The sequence below is a fragment of the Manis pentadactyla genome, chromosome 5, assembly GCF_030020395.1.
Source record: "Manis pentadactyla isolate mManPen7 chromosome 5, mManPen7.hap1, whole genome shotgun sequence".
NCBI classification, from domain to species: domain Eukaryota; kingdom Metazoa; phylum Chordata; class Mammalia; order Pholidota; family Manidae; genus Manis; species Manis pentadactyla.
In genome coordinates, this window is record NC_080023.1 from 60,093,217 (window position 1) to 60,116,290 (window position 23,074).

Below are 23,074 nucleotides of genomic sequence, written 5' to 3' on the forward strand. Positions count from 1 at the left end.
ATACACTTGATCCTTGAATAATGTGGGGGTTGGGCGCACAGACCCCCTGCATAGTTGAAAATCTGCATATGATTTTGACTTCCCCAAAACATAGCTACTAACAGCTTACAGTTGACTAGAAACCTTACTCATAACATACAGTCAATTAGCAAATATTTTGTATGTTATATGTATTATATACTGTATTCATACAATAAAGTAAGCTAGAGAAAAGAAAATGTTTTCCAAATTGTTTCAAAACTCCCAAAATTTTTCCAATATATCTATGGAAAAAAATCTGCATGTAAGTGGGCCTATGCAGTTCAAAACTGTTGTTCAGGATCAACTGTATTTCTGTATTTAGGATCATGTTTTGCTTTTTACTCTGTACTGCTGTAAGGCTGGTGACAGTTTGCTGAGCATGATCACTGTGTCTTGGGTAATATGACCATCAAAATACAAAATCTGGGAAGGTGACTTTCCAGAATTTGAGTGATTGGTTCAAATAACATGAATATTTAAAAAAAATTGTTCGTCCTTTTATGAACTTGTTTTTTTAGAAGCTTTGATTATATGGGTAAACTTGTTTTGCTCTATGGTTACCAGAATTAGATATCTTAATTTTTTTTCTAATACTATCAGGTGTATAAAAATTATTATTTTGAGATTAACTTCCTTTGCTTACTAGAAAAATTTAGCATCTTTATAGTTGTGTTTCCTCTTTAGTGAATTATTTATTCTAGTGCTTTTTCCTTTAGCTTATTTTATTTGCAATATTTCAATTTTTTTTGGTTGTCTATTTGATTAGGTACTGTGCATACTTAACCTGTGGACTTCTTTTTTCTAACTCAATAGATTTTTCCAGTGAAACCCAGAGATAATTTTTTCCTAGTTAATAATTAGCCAAATTTCTGAGTGTGATCAAATAAAAATCAAATGTGAGGTATATGAGAAATAGATTAAGCAGGTTACTTTTTTACTATTAGTGTAAAGAATAATATAAAACCTTGCTTTTCCTCAGTCAGATTACTTTCTTTTGTGAATGTGATTTCTAAGAAAATGAAACAGTTAAAACGTACAGGTTTTATTGTTTTCTTGTTCTTTTTGACTGAATCCCTAACCCTGCCCACAAAGCCTCAAGATATAGGTAAGATATTTACTTTTATATCAGCTAAGGAGTCACTAAGGTGGGATAACTATTTTTTTTAACCTTATTTTCTTTCAGTTTAAGTTTTCACCTGTTTTTTTCTTCCTGCCATTCATTTATATATACTGATCAGGTATCCTGAACTCACTTACCCAGATTTTGTATTTTGGTGGTCATATTACCCAATCCATTGACATATCACACCCAGCATTATGACAGTATGAAAAGTGTTGCTGGGAGATATAGATTTGAAAATATTACTATTTCTTGCAACTGTAAATAGTGTATGATAACAGTGGAACATAAGAGTTGGGATTTTTCTGGAACTTTCAGTTATCCAGTGTGTTTCCCAACTAGGTGGCAAACACCTTTAGGGTACTCAGGACCTGCTTCCTCCAGCTGACAGTCTGTAGATCTCCCCAAGCCTGTGTATGTCCCCAGGCCTGGCCAAGGCAGTGTCAGCCTGGAGGAAAGGGTGACTTTTATGTTTGTTTTACCTGAGGGGGAACATCTATTCAGAGGAAGTGTCTTTTTGTATTCCCTCTGGCTGGAAGGAGCACCTTAAACTATATGGAGCTTAAAGGAGTGTGGTCATTCTTGAGTTCTCCTCCTTTGCCACTTGTAACAACTTGTTCAAAAATCTTGTTGACTTTTGTCTCTTTAATATCTGTTGCATCCATGTTTTCCTTTGCATTTTCACTACTCCTACCAAAATTCATGTCTTGCTGATTCCTCAATAGGACAGTTACAGAAGTCTCCTAATGGGCTTCTTGCTTTTTTTCATCCATTCATTTATTCTTTCTTCCACCTATTTGATAAATAGTTTTTGTCCTACTTGTCAGGCACTGTGGGAGATCCCAGCACATCAGATATACCTACCTGGCTGGTATTTCTTAGCATATAGAAATGATTATATTACTACTCCATATAGCCATGGTTTCCAGTAGAAGCCTGAATTCCTCAGCTTCAAGTGAAACCCCATAAGCTGGATGCAGGTCCTTTCTATCCTCGCTTCCATTCTTTTTTTTAACCCACTTTCTCACTGAAGTGGATTGATTAACTTTCTCCAAATACATCCTAAGAGTTCTCACTATTTGCTTTTCCTTACATCATTCTTTCCACACAAAAAAACAAGTTTCCTTATTTCTCCATTGGCTGAAATCTTGTACATATTTTCAGAATCAACTCATATGCCACTTCTCCTCTAATCTTTGTCTGATTCTTCACACAGGAATCATAAATATTCCTGCCATATACTTACCCACATTACTGTAGAATGTCATATGCATTCTAAATTGGATTATAGTCATATTCCTGAGTCATTTGCACTATGAGTACTTAGGAAGCTGAGGTCCAAGAGAGATGTCTTAGTCACCATTGATTGCCTCACAGTGTCCAGCACAATACTTTAAGGACTCCATAAGAATAGTGTTTGTTGACAAATGTAAATGTGCTCTGATTAGTATATATTCACAGGGAATCAATGATTTTAAACTTATCCAGAGATTACCTAAGTATCTGTGTCTGACTTGCAGTATACACTACACCTACTGCCAGCATGCTATGACATCTCTTGTTGGGACCTGCTGTAGTATTATATTGTATATCAGTTAATCTTCATATTACTTTTCTAGTCATACATGATAGATAATAACATGGAAATGATGCTTATGTTTGACATTTGTAGCTGGGGAGCCATCAACATCAAACTTAAAGTCTAGTTAATTTGAAATTCATTCAAGTCAATTCAACTTAATGAATATTTTTTGAGCACATAATCAGCTGTGATGAAGATCTTATATGTGGTTCATATGACTTCTCTCCTTCTTCTTGTTAAGTATGCCAAATTATTTTCTATTATCAGTTTTCTATTGTATACTTTGTAAATTTAGATTTGAATAGTTATTTTTTGGAAAATGTTAAAATACCAGAGTATGTGATAACCTACATATATCTGCTTTTCAGATGATGTTAGTATCACCCAGAAATTTATAGAGGAGAATCTTGGATTTATGTGAGTTTTTCTAAACTATTTTTAATGATGATAGCAATTATCATAATCTTATCTGATATATTCCATGTCAGTGCTTCCTAACAATAAGTTAATTAAATAGAGACCATATCAAAAAAAGTAAATACAGTATTAATTGTAAAATTCAGATGCAATTGAATCTTCAAGAAGTTGTAAAATTTATAGCCATCACACTTTGGTCATTTCCTGAGCAGTCAGCAAGTGGATATTCCTCTAAGGTTTTGTGGGATGTGAGTGAAAATCCTGCAGGTGATCACATGTGCTCTGTGTGGACTGTTGCAGCACCATCATCGCTTTTGCTCAATATATTCAGGAGGCATCCTTTGAAGAAGTAGAAATGTTGGTAAAAGCCATGAGGGATTACAAAGATAAATGCTTGGCTGATGTGACACTCCCAATGTGTTCAGAATTAGCTGTAAGTAAATTGTTTGCATTTCTTACATAAGTCAAACAGAATTTTTTGGTTTGAAAATATAAAAATGCCCCTTATTTTTATTTTGCCTGACTTTGGGTAGGATTTTGACCAAGGTTAAGGTACTTACCTAGGAAAGATGCAATTCTATATTACAATGCACAAGAAGGCCTAGTTATGGCCTTGGAGCCCATACTGTACGTATATAAGCAGGGGGCAGCCAGTAACCTGGCAAAGGTATGGAAGTTCAGAGGCACCCTCCCTAGCTGCTTCCCTCAATATGTACACTACTGTCACACCCCCTTTGTTTGGCCTCCCCCAAATAGAGTCACCATTTGCACATATCAAGAACTATTACTAAATACAGGTACTAAATACTTTACCAACATATTCACACTCTGACCCTGTCACCTTGGGAAAGGAGGAAAATAGCCATTAAGCAAGGGAAATGGAGGCAGCACAGAAGGAGTAAGAGATTAGAGGGCCTAGGATAGGATAGAGAAAGGTTCTCAAGGTGTGGGATGGCTGCAAGGGTGTTGGTAAAGTTGATTTGCTGATAATTGTGGGAAAACAGGAATCTTTTCCCAAGAGATGACACCTACCAGTCATTGCATCCATTTGAAAAAATTTACAATGACTAAAAAGTATCTTTAACTTTGTTGTCCAGAATGATGTTTTAATGGAAAAGATATGCACTGTGGAGGGGCTGTCACAAAAGCGTAACTTTTCCCACTGCTGCAGTAAAGTTGGCTTTGAAAGAAGACTCTGTTTCTTCCATAATAAGAAACCTGATATAGGATTTCTGTCTCCTCTCCCTACTCTGGATCCTGAAGAGAAATGCCAGATTTATAAAAATAACAGAGAATCTTTTCTAAACAAGTAAGTTTAATTTTAGTAGATAAATGATTTGATTGAAAAATTATTCTTAGGCTAAATCCAGTATCTATTCCAAAGGAATAGAGCCGAATCAATTGACTGATTAATTCATTTAACATGTACGGTTAGATTCTGTGTTCAGTGTGGAGGATGGAAACATGAACAAAATATGAAACCTGCTTTTAAGATCCTTTCATTAATGATGCATATTTTCTAATGTGATAAGCCCTAAAATAGAAGTGTGTGCATGGTGCCAAATTGCTACTGAGGGAAATGACAGTCTTCCCAAAGGGAAGGTGCAGCTTTTACCAAGGATAAACACTAAGTGAAAGGATGTTTTGCAAAAGTCTGTTTTCAATAGTGCAAAAATTCCAGAAGTAAAGACTTTTTCTGGAAAGTTGGTGTGCTCATTGAAACCTAAGCCCCAAGTTTATTTGAACGTAAGTGAGGGTGATCCCTGAATTTCAGGTGGAGCATGTGTGGGTGTGTGGAGGTAGCTGTTCTTTGCACATGGAAGGAAGGACTGCTGACCACCTGGCAGCACGGGGAAGGAGAGAGAGTAGCTGTGGCCCAATGTTCAGGATCAGAACTGCAATCAGCACTCTTATTTGGGGTTTGACAACGTTTTTCAGGAAACATCCTTTTATTGGATGATTGGACTTTTATTGGCAATTGGATAATGCTACCTCATACTGAAGCCTTCTATAAGGGAAATCACTCTTCCTACCTTCATTTTCACAACAGCTTGATCTTCTTTTCTGTTCCTATCTTTCTTTTCTCTTCCTTTTCTTCCCTTCCCTTGTCTTCCATTCCTTCATTTCTTTCCTGTTTTTTTTTCCCATTTCCCACCCCCTCTTTTTTCTCATGTAGTTACATCTATGAAGTTTCCAGAAGGAACCCCTTTGCTTTTGCCCCTACACTTCTAACTGTTGCTGCTCGTTTTGAAGAGGTGACTAAAACATGTTGTGAAGAACAAGACAAAGCTAACTGCTTCCGAACAAAGGTGGGTATTACATTTATTTCATCAAAAGGATAAGGAGTCACCCCAAACTGCAGATCTTTTCATAAAATTAAATGATAGCAAAAGGGTTGTTTACTATTTATCAACCATTCTCTTGCCACTTTCATGAATTTTTTTCAACCTATTGGCCAACTGCTGCTGATCTAGATTTCTTCTTATCTGAGACCCTTTAAAGACAATTGCCTATTTCCAGGGTCTTTCCCCTGGCTGTATCTTCCCTGTAAACTGGAAGAAAGTCTTAGTGAGTGAATATCTAGGGTAAAAGATGACATTTGATCTTCTATCCTGGACAAGCCCTTTTTGGGCCACCTGTAAAGTTTATCACCCCAGTAGAAATGAACAAGCTCACAGCACACCACACCACTCCCCTTCCCGCCAGGGGCAGCTCAGCCATCTGGAAGGCTAGCCTAACCTTTGTAAAGTGCCACAAATGCATGTTTCTTTTGATTTAAAAATTTACTAAGATATGTATGCTTTAGTTTTTCTGTTTTTGAGGAAATTTTGGAATAGTTTGGTTGACATGTATTTAAGAAAATAGAGGGATTTTGCTTTTCCTTCAACAAAATGTTCTTTTTCTCCTTCAGGCAGAACCTGTCATACATTATTTAAAAGCTGTGTCTTCTTATCAAAAAAATGTCTGTGGGGCACTTGTGCAATTTGGATTGCAAGTCTTAAACTCTATGTGAGTTTTATAGCCTATTACATGTCTCTGCTTGTATTTTCTTATTTGTCTGCACATTTTTGTTCAATTGTTGATGATATTTTTGTTTACACTCTTCCTAGTTCCCCAAGAGTTTGGAGGAAAGTCTCAGTCTACAGGAATAACTCAGAACCAGGATATTAGATGTGGGAGGTGGGGAGATTCTGGAGAGAAAGAGGGCTAATTATGAGGTATATTTTTGTTGGTTAGGTATCTGACTTGGTCTGGGAGTTCACATCCAAGGTTTTAAAACCTCCAAGTATTTTAGACATGACATATTCATCTACCTTTGACCTTAATGACTAGAAGACAACCTTATAGGGATAATTTTTCTCTCAAGTGCTCATCCTAATCAATTAGTAAGGGTGCTAGTAAAATATCTTGAGAAAAACTCTGAGATTTCAAATAGATCAATATGAAAGAGATCTGTGATGGATTATCTATGCCTGCCATGGGCTCACAACAGGAAGTGGTGGTTCTTACAAGATGTATGTGTTTTGTTGTAAAAATGATGGAAGAGAGCACCTGTCTCAGGACTTATTTTCCCCCCAGTTTTGGTCCAGGGCTTAAAATATCCGTTTAGGATTTTTGAAGTGTTCATGTGGGACATGCAACATATAAACAGCAATTTGGTAAAGACATCTGTGAAAAAACAAGAGTATCAATGCTTACTGCAGCTATTTATACCATATCAGCAAAGAGCTCACCCCTGTTTGACTTGCTGTTCAAGTAGTTTTAGTGGTTTATCAATCTCTTTCCAGAAATATTGTTATACTTAGTCAAAAATTCCCCAGGATTGAATTTAAGGAACTCATCTCCCTCCTTGAAGATATTTCTTCCAAGTATGATGGATGCTGTGAAGGGGACGCTGTGCAGTGCATCCGTGGCAGGGTAAATATTCTCTAAAATGAAGTAAAAATAGCGGTTTTTGGCAGCTGTTTATAAAAAATAAAATGTTAATAAATAAGCCCAAATAAAACCTTGGGTTTTTTAAATAAGTGGGATTGTTTTTAGATTACTCAGCAAATTTTTTGTTATATATGGTTAAATGTCTTCAACATAAAACTTCAGGAATTTAGAATTTATGAGAGTTCATTTAGGCCAGATTGAAGTTTTCTTTAATATTGCAAATCCTCTTTAGAGATGTTAGAAATTAATAGTAAAGCTTGGAGACCTCTTTGTTACCATTTTGTTTTTCAGAACTGCTTTCTCTGAGTTTCCTCAGGCTATTTAGGAAAAGTTTTCAAAATAAGTGGATTTGTTAATTTAAAATACCTCTAACTCTATTCTTTAAAGTGATTCCCTAAGGGCATATGCTAGTAAATATGTTTTTGACCTAGTTTAAGTTGTTCATGCACACAAAGGTAATACAATTTCATTAAAAAATATCCTAACTGCTTAGTTGAAATTGGGCTTTTACTTAGTGACTTTTAATTAGCTTTACTAATTAAATTTTCACACAGTGGAAAGTATGCTAATTAAATAACTTGAATTTTAGAATATGAAGAAATGTATATCTTCTTTAAGCAGATGTCCCCCATCTATGGTTATTTTGTAACTAACCATAGTCCAATTAAAAGCAATCTCACTTCCTATTTATTTTTGTGGTGTTTGACTGTTTATAGGGATGTGGGTTTTATAATTTTAAATATAATATACTAATCAAGATATAATTAAAGATTTTTCTATGAAGTTTGGAATTGAGACTAAGGGATCATATTATATCCTTAATATCCTTCTCTTGAATACCTTTATAGAGGGATAGGAAGAATTGAATTGTATTCACATTGAAATTTATAATAGAAGTGAATTCCAGGCAATAAGAGATATGTTGCTAGAATAATGATAGCCTTAGGTGAGATGTGTATGTTTGCAAAGATAGATTCCCTGGTTCTATGTGGTGTCTTGGAAACATGGTATCAACAATCTCCATTCCATTTTTCACTTCAACCCAGAGCTTCATCCCATTCCTCATCTTCATTGTTCACCAGAAGAAGAGTCCAGGCAGGAGGAACACCTTGAGCAAAGTCAGGAAGGCCTGGGATAGCCTGGTGTTTTAATGGAACTCAAGATGGTTCATGTGCAAGTGAAACAGACAGTAGGAAGAAAGTGCAGCCTCCTTTTGTAGAATCTGGAAAAGAACTAGGAGACTAGGACCAGATCATCTTTTAAAAAATAATCCAACTAATGCATAAATAAGATAACTTCACCATCTCCCTTAATCCCACAATTTCATGTGGAGGTCAGAATGGGTGAAGAGTAGGGAGAGTGAATAGTGTAAAGTTTTCTGTTTTACATATTATTTGATAACTTGAACAGCTTCAAATGAATGATTTCCATGGGAAAAATGACAACAATGAGTTGAATGGCTTCTTATGACTGAGAAATCTTCATCTCATAGCTGCTATATTGGTCATGTGTTTACCTTTCTTTCCTTCACTTATCAAATATTAATTGAGTTTGTAACATGTGCTTGGCAATGTAGTTTTAGGTCATAGGGAAAGAAATCTAGGATTATAGATATTACAGTAATATGTCTTTGGTGGTCCTTATTGAAGCATAGATGAACTTTTATGGGAAAAAAGCAGCATCCAAAATTTAAAATGCCAATATACCAGAGGAGCAAGGATGAAGTAGTTAAAAGATTAATAGTCTACTTTTCATAATTATGTCATCTAAAATCCTTAGAAATAAAGCTTGCATTAATATAAAACTTCATGTGTATAGAATTAATACAAAATTTAAATAAATATATGACGTATCAAATTAGCTGGTGAAGTAATCGCAGATGTTATGTTCATGATTGGTTTTTGCATGCATTCATTCATTATGAAGGAAAATTCAGCCTTGAAGAAATTATGAAAATAGTTTCTCATTCTTTTTTGGTACAGAGCAAGGTTATGAGCCATATTTGTTCAAAACAAGATTCCATCTCGAGCAAAATCAAAGAGTGCTGTGAAAAGAAAATACCAGAGCGTAGCGAGTGTATAATTTACTCAAATAAAGATGATAGACCGAAGGACTTATCTCTAAGGGAAGCAAAATTTACTGAAAGCAAACGTGTGTGTGAAGAGCGAGATGCTGACCACGCCATCTTCTTTGCTAAGTAACATAACTCTATATTGAAATATATAAGCAAACAGAAATTTAGGACTTGACCTGCTTTGGCTAATTTGGGTGGAAGGATTGGGAACCATTTAAATCTCTGGGTATCGCATAATTTAAAAGAAATCACGACTACAGATTATGGTATTTTCACATGATTTTAAGAAAATGCCACTGTGCTGTTATAATGATGGCTAACATTTATTGAGTGCTTGATAAGTGCCAGACAATGGGCTAAATACCTTATGTGGATTATCTGCTTTAATCCTCCCAACAGTCATGCAAAATTAGTAGGATTTTCCCCATTTTTTCCAGGTAAGCAAACTGAGGTACAGAGAAGTTAAATACCTTGTTCAAAGTTCACTGCTAAAACTTGGCAGAGTAAGGATTTGATCCAAGGAGGTCTGTTGGCAGGCATCACTGCTGTGTATACCAGCCTACAGCTGTTCAGGGGAAGACTAGTGGGCTTGGAGCCAAAAGGACTAGATTGGAGTCCTGGTTGGGTCACCAGGGCAAGATAACCTCTCTGTGTTTTAGGTTATTATGTATAAAATTCATATGAGAATATTCATTTAGTGAAAGTTTCTTGGTAATGAAATATAATCCAGGGATATCCCTAGGATAGCCAGGGTTTTTGTCCCCAGTAAGCTTTTATCAGTAGGGAGTGTGATGTGGGAAGAGACAGATTTATAAATAAAAGAATGCAAGAAATGTTCTTTCATTTCTTATAGCATTGTGTGGTAGGTAATGTGGGATGGAGCAGGAAGTGGTCAAATGCACCTGGGGACCCTGGGAAGACCTGATAGGGAGGAGAAACTTGAGGACATTTTGGTAATCTAGACAGAACGGGTAGAGCATGGACAGACATATAAACTACTTGGTGTATCTGTGGTATGCGTAGGGCCTGTGCAGTGAGAGATGAGTGTGCTGAGAGGCAGAAGGGGTCAGATCATGTAGGCATGCTAAGTTATGAGATGCCACTGAGGGGTTTTCACTGAAGAGTAAGAAAGGACAAAACCACTTTTGTTTTTTAGAAACTTCATCTGGAATGAATCCCAGTTTGGGGCTTAGGTGGTTGGGTAAGTAGTTTTCAGATTCAATGAGATGGGAAGTATGGGTAAAGGTTTTTGGGAAAGAGAATATGTTTGGATCTATCGTACTGACTTTGAGATGCCTGTAAAATAACTAATTGGGAATGTCAGAGGACAATATGTGGTCCTGGAGCTCTGGAAGAAGGTCTGAATTGAAGATACAGGTTATTGAATACTTACCAAATTTTAAGTGCTTCTCATCTACTAACTTAGTTTTCAAAACAACCCTCTGAGGTTAGAACACTTAGTATCCTTATTTTATAGGCAAGGAAACTGGACCTCAGAGGTTAAGTAACTTGCTCCAAAGTCACACAGCAAATGGTGGAGGCAGGATTTAGATGCAGGTGGCCTGGCTCCTGGTTCCTGCTCTATAACCACTGTGTCCTGTTGCTTCTCATGAGTCATGGATATTAAGTCAAACTTAACAAAATGGTAGTTGTAATGCATTTCATTTGTACCTAACACATGTGCTTGCTAAATGGAAGCAATTTGTATCACCATCATTTCCAGCATCATCACTATCGCAGCACAGAGACTGCTTGTGACACGGGGGAAAAGGTTGAGCAATAATGATCATGCTGAATCAGAAACTGAGTTTTAAGGTGCGGTGTTTCTGAATGTAAACATATGACAAAATACCTCAATGGATCTGCCAGGCTAGAGTAGGCTTCCAGGGATTTTTGTTTGCAATATTTTGGTTTGGTGTTTTTAGGTGTAATTTTGCTTCTGGGGAAAGGCCCAAGGTTTACAGCATACATTAAGAGAAGCCCTTGATTCTCTGAAGGTTAAATACCACTGCTTTAGGGCCTGGGAATATACCCTACAAAGGGGCCTGGGAAAGCATCTGGAGCAGCAGGAGAAATGACGTCAGGAAAGCCAAGATTAAACAAAAGAATCTAAGGCTATAAACCAAAAAAGGAGAAAAGATGTCCCTGGACTTGAAAGCCTTGTGCAAAATGTTGTTCTCACATAACATGGGACACAATTTTAATGTATTTTGAGTGGACAGATAAGAAGAAAAGTATAAATAATGCAAGGGAAGTACTTTGAGAAGACACCTGTGTCTTGAAAATAGAGTCAGCTTGGTTTTGAAAAGAATGAAATAGACATCCTATGGGACCTAGGTTCAAATTTTATACTTCCATGAATAGGAAGGTGCTTAACTGGTCCAAGATTCAAGTTTCCTCAGCTATAAAATAGTACTTATCTTGAAGACTAAGTGAAGTTAAATGACAAACTTTATAAAGGTTAGGGAGCATATCTTTATCTCTTATACTCAAAGCCTGACCCAGTGCCTAGCACCTACTCAGGACTTAATAAGTGTTAGCCTCCTTCCTCTCCCTTTGCCAGTTCCTCCCCAAATCACACCCACCTGTAGCCGCGGAGCCTCTTACCAAGGCCATGGAAAACACTGCCAGTGATTTAGCGCTGCAGAGGTAGTGACTCCCACATTTGATAAGTGACAGGATGAAGTAATGGGCGCAGGCTACTCCACAATCTTTCACCCTTGGAAGTGGAGGGAAAACCATTTTTCCACCATCTCAAGTCAGAAGTCTGAATGCATTTTTCAACAGCATTATACTTGATGTGTATTTTCTAAATTATTGGTGGCATGACATACTATTTCTGATGCTTTATGGATTAAATCATTCTAAGAATTAAGTCTAAATTACTAATTCTATCCTCTCAAGTAAAAGCATTGTTAATTTAAAACATAATATAGAAGAGAACCTTTGCAAAACGATCTCCTGTAGTCAAAATGTCCTCTTAAATCACTCCCTGACCAGAGCAGAGTAGGAACTCTCGAATAGCATTCGAAAGCAGACTCAGTGTTAGAAGATCGACTATACAAAAGGGTAGCAGGATTTGGTGGTTTGCTCTTCCTCTAATTTCTAATATATACAATTTTTGCACATCACAGCTTTCTTTATGAATACTCAAGGAGACATCGAGAACTGTCTGCACCAGAGCTTTTAAGAATTGCTGGAGTGTATGAGGATCTCCTGAAAGAGTGTTGCAACACAGAAACCCCTTCAGAATGTTACAGTTATGCGGTGGGTTTCTTTGTTGTGGCTCAGAGAATTAAACAAAACAAAGCAAACACTTAAAAATTGATATAGAGGTTGCACTCCAGTTTAGGGGGTAGAAAATATGATTGACCATTCTGGGTCTACTTTAAGTTCAGTGTAAGCTGATCACTGAGAACACTAACATCATAAGTTTCAGTTATGCACATTTTTTTCAACTTTTATTAAACCTGTGTGTTGAAGAAGGAAACTTCCCATTAAGCAAACATTTTACATTTATATTTTTATTTATGTGCTCTGTATTTTATTGAACTCTATTGGATTTTTTCATGATTGTAAAGGTAATATCTGATTATTACAGATGATTAAGAAAATTCCAAAAGTTGAAAAGAACTAAAAACTTTTATGTTGTCTCCAAGAAATAGTATAGTTAACATTTTATTTCATCTTTTCTATCTGTATATATGCATATACAGATGTGTGTGTATTTAAAAATAAGACTGGATTGATACTTTCTTAAGAAATTTTTGCATCTGTTATTTATTTAGTATAGAACATTTTATGTCATTAAACAGACTTCAGCATGTACTTTATTTTAAATGATGGCATCCTATCATGATAATGAACTGCTCTCCTGTGTATTGGACATTTTGGACATTCAGTTATGCTGTTTTTAATTTTATAAGCAACCGTGAGATGAGTATCTCATCCTATCCATCTTTATTAATACCTATGGTTATTTTTTAAGATAGATTATCGGAAGGGAAATTATTAGGTAAAAATATAACAGACTTTTAAAAAAAAACATTTGAAAGAAAGGGTCAAATTACTTTCTAGAAAGTCCTTATAGTCATACAACATGTATGAAAATGCTCATTTGACCCTTACCCACACCAACATTACACATGGAAATTAACTTTGTTAGATTTATGTGTAAGACATAGTGACCATATTTTAAGCATTTATTTAATTTTTAAATTAAACTATGCTTTTCCCATATGGTTTTAGCTATTGTAGTTATAGATTTCCTATGAACAATTTGTCCATGTCCATTGCTCATTTTCAAATTCCTGTTAAGATCAATTCATATATACTCCTTATGTATTATAGAAATTAATTATTTGACATTTCTGATTTGCTTCACATTCATTTGACATGTGCTGCTCTTGTTTTATTTTTTAAAAATTGCTTCCACTTGCCATAAAGCCAGTGTATACCCATTCATATTTGAGTAGTGAACTACCAAGACTTGAGTTTCAGTCTAGGTCTGCCGTTCTCCCTAATGAGGAGGTCTGTGCCTGATCCTTAAAAGAATCACCCTGCTAGAAAATTCTTTTTCACAGGGAGACCCAAAGTGTCTCGCAGCATCCATACAATGGTGTGTAGTTTTCTATCTGGTGACCTCTCAGTAGATGCCCAATTTTATGCTACATGAGAGGGAGTTTGTCAAATCTTTGAAGACAATTATTGGAAATTTAAGTTCTAATTCTAAATGATGAAAAAGAAGGTAAAAAATGAGGATAAATGTGATTAAAATTGTTCTGTAGTAGTACTTACTGGCTGGGTTGTATGACGCAAGTCAATTGACCTCATAAAGCCAGTTTCCTTTATGTAAAAATGGAGATAACAACTGCTCTGGCCACTTCAAAGTGAGAATTGAATATGATCATTGTCAACATTAGATTTTAATTATACTTTGCAAACTGGAAAGCTCTAAAACAATGTACAGATGATGATGATGAAAAATTTGGACTTTCAAGTTTTAACAAAAAACATCTATATTATAGTTATATAATAATTATATAGTTACATTTTAATTAACTATAATTGAAAAGATTCAAATTTTTACACACATATCTAAAAAGCTACCCTCAATTTAGTGAGTAATGTGTGGTAATGATAGTTTGAAAATACTATATAAATTCAAATAGCTTTTTGATGAGTTGACATGAAGCTTATGATTAAGTTTTATATAAAATGTTCATAAACATGATTGTGTTTATTTTCAGGAATACAAATTTAATGAGACAACTGAGAAAAGCCTCAAAATAGTACAACGAGAATGTGAACATTTCCAGAATTTGGGGAAGAATGATTTGATATCTCAGTAAGTTGTTTTCCCAACTAGGTTAACATTTGTGACCAGGAAAATATAAAGAGTGCCACATAGAGTCAAAAAAATTAGCTCAGTCTTTCAGTTATGTCAAATTCATAAACTCTGGGAGAGAATAAAAATACAAAAATCAAGAATACACACTAAGCTGTCATCTTAAGCCTTTACTAAAAATGAGACTGGAAATTAAAGAAATACAGGATTCTGGACAAATTGATTCACTAATTAATGCTTAGATTTTTGTTTAGATTTGCTTTTCTCATTCCCAATCCAGAATGTCTAGGTTCTGCCCCATTTTGTGTGTGGGGGGCAGATTGCAATTTCCCAAGGAAAAGATGGTTTGCCCAGTATTTAAGTCCTTCTTACCAAGTTTGTAGAAACAATTCTGAATTTGCTTAGCCCTTTAATATTTATTTTTTAGTGTTTTTGTGAGTATTCATGAATAATAGGCAGTTTATTCTGGGTTTTCTCAATTAATTACCATGCTGATATAGTAAGTATTGAAACCAAACATCTCCAAATCAAAACACAATTTAAAAAATATGATTTCACTATTTTTGCAGTTTTTCTGTTAGCTGAGAAGTCAAACTCAGTCCATTAAGGATTATAGTTTCTTTCATCTCAGGTTATCTATTCATTTTGGTATCTATTAAATTCTCTCTTTAGAGAAGATATTTGCAAATTATATAACTGATAAGAGATTAATATTCAAAACGTATATAGAACTCACACAACTTAATATCGAAAAAACAAGTAATCCAATTAAAAAATGGGTAGAGGACCTGATTAGAAATTTCCCCAAAGAAAATATACAGATGGGTAACAGGCACATGAAAAAATGCTCAACATCACTAATCATCAGGGAAATGCAAATCAGAACCATAAGGAGTTATCACCTCACACCTATCAAAATGGCTATTATCAAAAAGACATGAAATAACAAGTGTTGGTAAGGATGTAGAGAAAGGGAACCCTTGTGCACTGTTGGTGGGAGTGCAAATGGTGCAGTCACTTTGAAATAGCATGGGAATCCAATATGGAGTTTCTTCAAGAAATTAAAAATAGAACTGCCATATGACCTAACAATTCCACTGCTGAGCTTTTAACCCAAGAACACAAAAATGCTAATTTGAAAAGATATATGCATCCATGTTTATTGCAGCATTATTTATAATAGCCCAGATATGACATTAATCTAAATGCCCATTGATAGATAAATGGATTAAGATGAATGGATAAAGAAAAAGTGGTACATATATATATACACTGGTACATATATATACATAGATAGACCTAAAGTATATTATGCTAAGTGAAATAAGTCAGACAGAGAAAGACAAATAGCATATGATTTTGCTTACATGTGCAATTGTAAAACAAAACAAATGAGCAAACAAAAGAGAAACAAATTTACAGATGCAGAGAAATATCTGGTGGTTGTCAGAAGGAAGATGGGTGAGGAGGTTGGCAAAAGAGGGAAAAGGGATTAGAAGATACAGACTTCCATTTATAAAATAAATAAGACAGGAATGTAATGCAATAAGATGCAGCACAGGGAATATAGTTAATATTGTAACAACTTTGTGTGATGGCAGGTGGTAGATAGATTTATTGTGTTGATCACTGTGTATAAATGCTGAATCGCCATTTCATATACCTGAAACTAATACAATATTGAATGTTAGCTACACTAAAGTAAACAAAGAAGCAAAATTATTCCTTTAAAATATTTATTAATTATGCAAGGGATTTCAATCAAGATTTTATATACTAGCCAAGGTACTTGCTGCTAAGGAGCTCCTATATTTACAAGGTGAGACAGGAGCGACAAATCTGAGAGTTTCTGAGAAACTAGAGATAATTCTACAAACTAGAAACATGAAGTTAGAAGGAAGCCAAAATACAGAGATCTAGCAGGCAGAGTGCAGGAAAATAGGGAGTGAAGAGATTCTCTCTACCATTTTTCTGAGAGAGCTGAGGTTTAGGTTGCCTTTATGCTGGTTGTCCCCAGCCTTGAAGGGTCAGGGTTTCAAGTAGCTAAACAAGGGAATATGAGTATCTGCTTTTGTTCAGAGCCCAACAGACAAATCTTCTTTCAGCTACCTTATCAAACTCACGAAGATAGCCCCGCAGCTCTCCACTGATGGACTGACCTTTCTTGGCAAGGAAATGGTGGCAGCTTTGACCACCTGCTGCACACTGAGTGAAGAGTTTGCCTGTGTTGATAATTTGGTGAGCATGGCCCACATAATGGCCCACATGGCCCTGGCTATTCCTTAAAAAAAAAAAAAAACCTGGATATCTGCACTCATTGATTTATACCTGCTATCTGTCTTTCTCTCTCTCTCTCTCTCTCTCTCTCTCTCTCTCTCTCTCTCTCTTTTATTAAGGTATCATTGATATACAATCTTATGCTCAGGTTTCACATGAGCAACATGTGCTTACTAGATTCCCCATACTATCAAGTCCCCACCCCATTATAGTCACTGTCCATCAGCATAGTATGTCTTTCTCTCTTAATTTTTTTCAACATTCTTAAACAAGGCATCTCAAGTTTTCCTTTGGATCACTGTGTCAACCTAGGAGGCAAAAGAGAATATCTTCAATATTTTCTTGGGGCTCTCCAAATCACCTTTCTTACTTCTTATTTATATTAGAAATAATTTGTTAAGGTAAATGACTTAGGTATCACAATATATTGTTTCAGAATAATATTGGAAGTCTTATACTTTTAAAATTCTCTCTCATGCCCCACCAGGTCAGTAAGAGAACTGGTGCTTCCTGCCCAGTCACAAGTATCTCTATGGCTGGGCTGGAAAGAACCCTGGGGGACCTCCCAAGAGAACAGGTCTAAGGATCACCATGTTTGGCTGTCACTTCAGCTAGGTGTTTGCAGCTCTGCTCATGATTACAAATCTGTATATATGCTAACAAGAGATTAAATAGGCATCTAAACTGCTATGGCTTGAAATTTTGTTATAATGCCATTTAGGACCCCAGCCTCTACTCTTCTTTGTACATAGTGTCATGTTATGACTGTATGGATTTTTCTGAGAAAAGTTAACCTTATCTTAAACAATATAACTATTCATCTAACCATATTTCAAAACTCCACGTTTTAAAATTATATATGAGCTCCAACTTTCATTGGTACAGATGGATTTAGTTCTTGGAGAGTTATGTGGAATAAACGGAAATCAAAACATCAATCCTGCTGTGGATCGCTGCTGTAAAACAAGCTTTGCCTTCAGAAGGCCTTGCTTTGATGGCTTAGAAGCTGATAAAACATACGTGCCTCCACCTGCCTCTGAGGATTTATCTACCTTTCCCACTGACTTGTGTGAGACTCATAATGAGGAGCTCCAGAGAAAGAAAAACAGGTACAAACATTTTCTTCCATTCATCTTTTTCTTCAGGCTGAAAAGACACTGTATTCATAAGAAGGTTTATTGCAATGGATATGCGATTTTGGTGCTCCAATTCTGTGCCTTCCATCAAATTGCCCAGTCTCTCCAGTTCATAAAAACACTGGAGTTTATTTATTGCCATTGTTTAAAAGTCAAAATCTAGCTAGTCTTTTCCTTTGCTAGAAATGTGCAGTGATTTGGAAGGTGAGTTAGGGCAACCAGCAAAAAGGCTGGAAGGCACGTTCTCAATGAATCCAATTTTCTCAAAAGATTGTCATAGATATTTGCCCTGAGAATCTTGCTTAATTTTTGAAAGAAGGAGAGGTCCAAAAGGAACAGGAATTTTACTTTTGTTTTCCCAGGTAATGTTATAAATGACAAAGAATAAGACCCATTTCTTGGATTTAGACAGTTTCTCTATCAAGTGGAGTGGAAACAGCATTCACCTACTGAGCAAGAGGGAAGGGAAGTTGTTTTGGAAATGAATTTTCTAGAAATATGGTCACATATTGTACAATGTGGTGTATAATGAAGACCTCATATGTGTTGACATTTTATATACCAGTTTGTCAATAATTACATACCCCTCCAAAGAATGTCATGGAAGCCATTCCTAAGTTCAACAGGGATGTTTCAGGGGACACTTTCAAAAGTGGAACATCTAAATTTTTTATATTTGCTTAAATTGAGACCCTCAAGCCATGTAACAAGCATTTTGGAGAAGAGGAGCTTAAGAAAGAAATGTTGAATTAATTCTACTTGACATGTTCGGGTCACAGGTTTCTTGTCAACTTAGTGAAACGAAAGCCTGGACTTAGAGAAGAGGAGCTGCAGTCACTGCTCACAGATTTCACGGATGTGGTGGAGAGGTGCTGCAAGGCGGAGGGGCCCGAAGCCTGCTTTAATGAAGAGGTAGTTACATTTCTTTTCCACTGAAGTTTAACACGGATTCCTGACCAAATAAAATAAAACTGAACTCCCCCCAGGAGCTTACTTTCTTCCTGTAATATCTCTGAGGCCAAAGTTTCCGAGCAAAATTGTTCCACACCTTAATATGCAGATGTCTCTCTCTTAGCATTTTCCCACTGTCTCCTTGCTGACAACATGGTATAAGAAAAGATGTCAGGAAAACCCAGGATCTCATTCCAGCAGTCTTGGTCACATATCTTAAACAGATCTGCAGCTCACCATCTGAAATGAGGATGGTGATAATAAGCCTTGGGTTATACCACTGGTCCTTACTCTTCTCTTGCAAATCACCTGTTATCTTAATAAAACAAATACTCAAACTGACCTGCAAAGGGAATCATAATCAGTTCCAAAGGGAAGGGAGCAGAAAGGGTATTAGTATGTAAAGTTGTCCAGGGGCTGGCTGGCTCACCCCCTGGGTCTTGTCCCAACATCCTTCAGTGGCGAATGCATGTGTGTGCAGTGAGGAAGAAAAGGAGGTGAGGAATTTATGGGAGGTGAGGGTGGTGGGGGTGAAGAGAGCTGTGTTCCCTGCTTGTTCTCACTCCAGGGACTGAGTCTGTGACCGTCTTGCCACGGTTGTCCAGGATCCCCACGTCCCTGTGGATGTCAGCCCCAACGGATGGCTCCTTAGAAGGACCTCTTCACTGTTTGCCAACTTCTTTTCTCACTATTTCCTTCCTACCAACATGCACTCCACTCCAGACTCACTCCCAATTCACACACTTTCACGTATTTGTGCCCATTCACTGACTCACACACTCACACACAGCTTTCATTCTGGTTGTGGGCCCTCCATTTTTTCCAAGTGGGTGCTTAGTCTGTGTGATTTTTTTGTGTGCAAATTATTACTTTGTAAAAAAAAAAAAAAGCTTAATTAGATGTTATTAATCAATATGTAGCATTTACCTGAGTGAGTGTGCACTTCGAGGCCCTGTAAGGGGAGGGGTGAATTCCCTGGCAGTTTGTAAAAGGCTTAGGATATCTGATTTCAAGTTCACTTGAAGAAAGAGTGCTCATTGTTTCCCTGTATAATATGGGAGTACTTTAGTTTTTCTTTCCAAAATTTCTGGAAACATGCTTCTCTACATTTAAATAATAATGTCTTAAATTTTTCTATCTATATGTCTTTCTTTCTTTCTTTTCTTCCTTCCTTCTTTTCTTTCTTTCTTCCTTCCTTCCTTCCTTTCTCTTTTTCTTTCTTTCTTCCTTCCTTCCTTCCTTTCTCTTTTTCTTTCTTTCTTTCTTTCTTTCTTTCTTTCTTTCTTTCTTTCTTTCTTTCTTTCTTTCTTTCTTTCTTTCTTTCTTTCTTTCTTTCTTTCTTTCTTTCTTTCTTTCTTTCTTTCTTTCTTTCTTTCTTTCTTTCTTTCTTTCTTTCTTTGTTTCTTTCTTTTTCTTTCTTTCTCTCTCTCTCTCTTTCTCTTTTTTGTCTTCTCAGGGTCCAAAACTGGCAGCCAAAAGCCAGGCTGCTTAAGAAACACAGAATAAAAACCACCAAAGGTAATTATTAGATTCTATCTCAATCAAAATCCAGTTGTATTTATGGCTCGTTCGGTTACCCTAGTTTATCCCAACTCATGCTTCAGTGTCTAGTTCAGCTTCATGCTACATGCTTTGTACCTAACAGACCCATTTGGTCCTTTAAGATTTCTGTGGGCATCTGCCACTTCTCTGATTGTTCAAGCAGCTTTATGAATAGTCAAAGGCACCCAGGCCTCTCCCTTTCTCCTGTTGCACTTGGCTGTCTGGACCAGAGAGGAAAGGCAGTGGAATATCTGAAGGCTGACAGAGAGGAGAGTGAAGGTGGGAAGATAGGCCTCAGTTCCCTGGGCCTTACTGCAGCATTTCCATAAACAAAGAGCAATGTTTTTGTGATTTTAAAAAGATGTATAAAGGATGCCTAGTCGTCTGCACTTTAAGTAAGACACACACAAACTTTAGGAACAAAATATCATGTAGGTACACCAATGAGGCTCAGTGACTTGGAAGGGAGACCTGGGCTGCCATAGAGAGTGGTTTTGGATCTACAAGAGGCAAACCATAGTAACAGTGTTTTGTTTGCATGGTTTTCCATCACCCAGGTTATGATATTTCATACTCTTGTGCTGCATCAGATACTATTTTTTTCTTCCCAGACTGTGGAGAAAAGACAAGAAGACCAATGCACCTGCTTTCCAACTGGCCTGCAGTGAATTTCATTTTCTGAGAAGAACACAGTAAAAAAATTCTTCTGTAACCTTTACCTGAAATCATGTTATTGCAGCAAGCAATAAACGACAAATTTTAAAGTTATTTCTCAAAGACTGATGTCATGTGTCAACTTGATAACAAAATGAAACAATCAAAATTCATTCATTCCCTCACGGGGTCACTGGCTAAGTCTACTCCATGGGTAGCAGGACTCTGACCCAGCAATCATGTGGGCATTTTCCCCACAGGTCCTATCCCTGCTCTGACCCTGCCACTTCTGGAAGGAAGTGGAGGTTGAGGGCACAAGCATTACTGCTGCAGTTGCTACGATTACCAGAGGGCAGTCAGTGTTCCCACTGTGCCAAGCATTGTTCTACGCACTTGCCGTGCAGTATCTCATTTAACCCTAACAATGTTATGAAGTAGATGATATTTTTATTCCCATTTTACTATCAGGGAACTTGAGGCTTGGGGAGATTAATTGGCTTAATGTCATATGACTAGTAAGGGGCAGAACCAAAATTAGAGTTTGGGTCTTCTAACTTTAAAACGATAATTTTAGCTGCTGTACATGCTGTCCCTTAGGTATGGCCATGTTGTATGCCTTCTGAAGGTCTGTTTTTCAGAGAGGGAGAGGAGCGCCCAAGCATCAGTGACAGTGGCTCTTTTCTCCCCCATTTCAAGCCCAAACTGCTGTTAGGTTGGAGCTCTAAAAGCGAGGAAGTGGTGGGAACTGGGAGGCCACGGAGTGAAGGTTGGTCATGGGCTCCTGGCCTGATTATCCTGACTGTTCTCTACACTTTTAAGGTTTCTAGTGTTTCAGTGTTTGAAATGGAAAATGATGACCATTTAATAGACAATACAAGAGAATGTTCAGAGGTCTTTTGATATAGCATTTAGAGTATAGTCTTTGGGATTCTCATTCATTTATTCAACAAATATTTATTAGACTCCTGTATCTCAGACTCTGTGGATACAAATGTGAACCAGTTAGACAGCTTCTTGTGTCTTGCTGAGCAGGGAAGAAGGGCAGCAAGCAAGCAATCACATATGATGCCATAGGTGCAGAGTTGGAAAAGGTCCCTGCTGTGGGTACACATTGCACAGGCACTCCATCTGAGCAGAGGATACAGGGTGAGGAGGGGATGGGAGGCTTCAAATTCTTCCTGCCATTAATTTGCTATGTGGTCTCAAATAAGTTCCCTACAATCTAAAACCTCCAATACTTTGTGGTGTGGGAGAATAATCTCCATGTCACAAAGGCTTTAGAGAAATGTGTTAAATCACTACATAATGTACTCAATACAAAGGCCAGCAGATAATTCGTATTTGACTCATGAAGCTATTTTGTCCTTTACCATTTTTCTAAACGTTCTCATTTAGTAATGAAGATTAGCAAGGAAGAAAGTTTTACTTAAATGATAGGTAATTGGCTAAGGAAACCAAAGAGACACAGAGCATAGTTAGCTAATTCAATTTTGTACCTAAGAGTGGATTCTGCTATGTGACCCATACTGTGCTAAGAGCAGCAGATTTGAAAGTGGAGACCCAGGAACTTGCTGTTATCACAAGACTCCATGATCGCAGAGGAAATTGCCATACAACTGTCTCTACTTAGGTGCCAGAGAACACACCAACAGCGATCATGTAACCAGAGCGATGTGAGGAAAGGAGAGAGAGGAATGGTTTATTCAAAGACATATTTTGCCTGGAGAAGAGAGAGTTTGGAATGAAGGCAAGTTGCTCTTACTCTATATTGCTCAGGCAGAACTTATACCGATGAATAGAACATACCTGGACTTGAGGCAGAAAGAATTTTCTAGTATTAGAGATGTTATAAATGTGATAAGCCTCTTGTAAATATGAGTGCCAAGACTTCATGTGCATGAGGAGTCCCCAGTCTAATGGTGGGGGATCCGGGGATACAGTCCTTGTCTTTCTAAGTTTCCTTCAAACTCTGTTTCTGTGACTTGGACAAGAATTAGGTTTGCTGGGAAAATAGTAT

General features: G+C 36.8%; 1 protein-coding gene across 3 annotated transcripts; it reads left to right on the forward strand.

The window, feature by feature from the left end:
- The first annotated feature begins 783 nt into the window (after positions 1 to 783).
- Positions 784 to 21,174, forward strand: AFM (afamin). 3 transcript variants are annotated; one of them, XM_036927547.2, is made up of 16 exons: positions 993 to 1,126; positions 2,814 to 2,963; positions 3,092 to 3,140; positions 3,441 to 3,573; positions 4,238 to 4,449; positions 5,317 to 5,449; positions 6,052 to 6,149; positions 6,929 to 7,058; positions 9,059 to 9,273; positions 12,285 to 12,417; positions 14,400 to 14,497; positions 16,603 to 16,735; positions 17,660 to 17,883; positions 18,690 to 18,822; positions 20,318 to 20,379; positions 20,961 to 21,174. In XM_036927547.2, the coding sequence occupies exons 4-15, from the start codon at positions 3,496 to 3,498 to the stop codon at positions 20,351 to 20,353; spliced, it is 1,623 nt and encodes a 540-aa protein (XP_036783442.1). In that variant the 5' UTR covers positions 993 to 1,126; positions 2,814 to 2,963; positions 3,092 to 3,140; positions 3,441 to 3,495; the 3' UTR covers positions 20,354 to 20,379; positions 20,961 to 21,174. The 3 variants fall into 3 exon arrangements, with proteins under 3 accessions (XP_036783440.1, XP_036783441.1, XP_036783442.1); XM_036927545.2 differs by lacking the exon at positions 2,814 to 2,963 and having other exon boundaries at positions 784 to 1,126; XM_036927546.2 differs by lacking the exon at positions 2,814 to 2,963 and having other exon boundaries at positions 784 to 1,126; positions 21,015 to 21,174.
- Positions 21,175 to 23,074: the final 1,900 nt, after the last annotated feature.

Excerpts from the sequence above, each read along its gene's own strand:
- AFM (XM_036927545.2), top strand. The coding sequence starts at position 1,039 with ATGAAACAGTTAAAACGTACAGGTTTTATTGTTTTCTTGTTCTTTTTG. Across the intron at positions 4,450-5,316 it reads AGAGAATCTTTTCTAAACAA|TTACATCTATGAAGTTTCCA; the intron begins GTAAGTTTAATT and ends TTTCTCATGTAG. Across the intron at positions 12,418-14,399 it reads CAGAATGTTACAGTTATGCG|GAATACAAATTTAATGAGAC; the intron begins GTGGGTTTCTTT and ends GTTTATTTTCAG.